At 34.7% G+C, this 2,500-nt stretch overlaps 1 protein-coding gene across 1 annotated transcript in view; it reads left to right on the top strand.

Moving 5' to 3' along the window:
• LOC144966653 (uncharacterized) overlaps positions 1–2,500 on the top strand; it is a 55,706-nt gene that overhangs the window by 20,619 nt on the left and 32,587 nt on the right. The window contains exon 6 of the mRNA XM_078903412.1: positions 1–45. This exon is cut by the window's left edge and continues 28 nt beyond it. Coding sequence (XP_078759538.1) covers positions 1–45 — 45 coding nt within the window. The remainder of the gene's footprint in view (positions 46–2,500) is intronic.

The following is a 2,500-nucleotide window of genomic DNA, read 5'->3' on the forward strand; positions in this document are numbered from 1 at the left end:
ACACGTATCCATTTCTTCCTTCTATAACACCCAAAAGGAGCTCGTGTATTTAACCAGTTAATTGCTGTGCTCAGGAAAGACACGTATTTAAAATAATGGCCAGAAAACTCGTCCTTTAAGTATCGATCGATTTAAATGACCTTCATCTTGGTAAAATGTCTGAAACATGGGACCTGACGATTCTCTTTGATCGTATCGAGTAAATGTGGGCTCTTTGAATCTGATGGCTGTAAAAGACGAATATATTTTAAATGATTTGAAATATCCAATCATACATATTGATAGAAAGCCTTGCCTATTTTTTTTCATACGTAAACAATTTCTTTTTACACACTTCATTCATTGACGAAAGTTATAGATCATGAGACTCGTGTGGTGACGTAGGCTGAAAAAAATCGTTCATGTGTCTACGCCTTGAGATCACGGATCTTCTATAAGAAAAACAACTTTTGTGCGCACTATCTCTTTTTCCTTTAACAGAATGCTTCGACAGCAAATTTTTCGTTAACTATTTTTTTTTTATTATGCCATTATGATTTGTCCCGAGATTGCCTTTCTTGCTGTGCTCGACATAATTTATCTACCTATCAATGGGATTGGAAACACAAACCCACCTCCTCCTCCCCCTTACCAACACACTCACACACCCCTCCCGGCACCCCTTACACACATATAGAGACAGACCTGATACACCTTGTCATACTTCAAGTATTACTGCTTCATAAGCAAAAATATATAAATTCAGCGAGGCGACACATAATTCTATGGGGTGTAGGATTGACATAATAATGTAATAGGATATCTATCACACACACACACACACACAAAATACCCTCGTCCTATATTTTTTTAATGGCTTAAAAATTGATTTGGTAGAAGGAACAGACTAGTATTTCTCGAAGTCACTTTTTTGAGGTAAGCCTTTGTGTTTTTGTTACTGAATCTATATATTTTTTGCTACAAAATATTCTGGCTTAAAGGTTTTTGAGGACTTATTAATGACTTCGATGGATTGAAAATCTGGATAAATATTCTATAGTTTCATAGGTTGTTTTAACGGTAAGAAATATGGACCATTCAATGATGAAATTGTGATTAACATATACTGCATACGATTTTTTAAAAATTACGTATTTAAAATTTTAGCCAGAACACTCGTCCTTCAATTGTCGCAAGTCCCAGGTTTGAGAGTTTTAACCAATATGAGGGTCATTTAAATCGATCGATATTTGAGGGACGAGTTTTTAGCCGCAGTGTAGAAATGGTAGTATCGTTTTAGTGTAATCCGACGTGCACATGTTTGTAGGTCTGATAACCCAATTCATTATGGGCTCATTGTTCGAATGAAAATCTCAAAAAAATGTCACAAATCATTGTCCATTACAACACTGTTTAAACTAGGCCCATAATTGCGATCGAATGTCAGACCAGCATAATATGTATATGTCGGTATAATCATATTACCACGTTGTCCATTTTCAAGATGATTATGAAGAAACAGGCCTTGAATAATAATTATATTATGATATCATATTATATCAAATCATGGATCATTAACCTATTTTCAGGTCCGATAACCCACATTTTTATGGCCTCATTTTTGTGATGGAAATTCTCTCAAACCGACGCAAAATATAGCTTCATTAAAGCCATGTTAAATCGAGCCCATAATTGCCTTTGGTTATCAGACCTGCTAATAATATGTGTACATCGGATAAAGGCTAATAGGATTAAATTGGATGTCAGACTTTCAAATCGAAATAGGAAAATTGCAGTGGCGTGGCATGCTTACAGTATAAGGTGGTGCTAGAATCAAAATAAAATGACTTAAAACACGGTATATTTGTAAATACAAAAGAAAGAAAACAAATAAAGAAAAGACGTGCTCAAATAAATAAGAGGCGGTATATACCATTTCTCAGTTTTTTGTTTTTGTTTTTTTTTTTTTTTTTGGTTTTTAAAAATGCTGTAATCCATTTTTAAAAGATGGATGCGGTGCCAGGCACCAAATCAACCAATATAGCCACGCCTCTAGAAAATTGTGTTTTGAAAGTGCATAACAATTCTGGGGGTATCTATTACAAAGAGCGACCTATTGTTATTGTGTTAATTGTGGTATTAAGGTGTGAATTTGCTGAAGTAAAAACTCGTCCTTCAGAGAGATGAGGCCAATGGAGCAGGAGTTTATCCCGGTGTCTATATCGTGAAATGGACAATAGCAATTGTTTGATATTCTTGTCTATTGCAAAGTACTTTCCGCCAGATCTGACAGACCCAGATACCCAAACACTGCTAGGCGGACAAGGGGGTGGAGGTAGATAGATAGATAGATAGATAGATAGATAGATAGATAGATAGATAGATAGATAGATAGATAGATAGATAGATAGATAGATAGATAGATAGATAAATAGATAGATAGATAGATAGATATATAGATAGATAGATGGATAGATAGACAGATAGATAGAAGGATATATAGAGAAGTATATATACATAC

Source organism: Berghia stephanieae, chromosome 2 (assembly GCF_034508935.2).
Source record: "Berghia stephanieae isolate SIO BIC M18660-M18661 chromosome 2, UCSD_Bste_1.3, whole genome shotgun sequence".
Taxonomy (NCBI): Eukaryota; Metazoa; Mollusca; class Gastropoda; order Nudibranchia; family Aeolidiidae; genus Berghia; species Berghia stephanieae.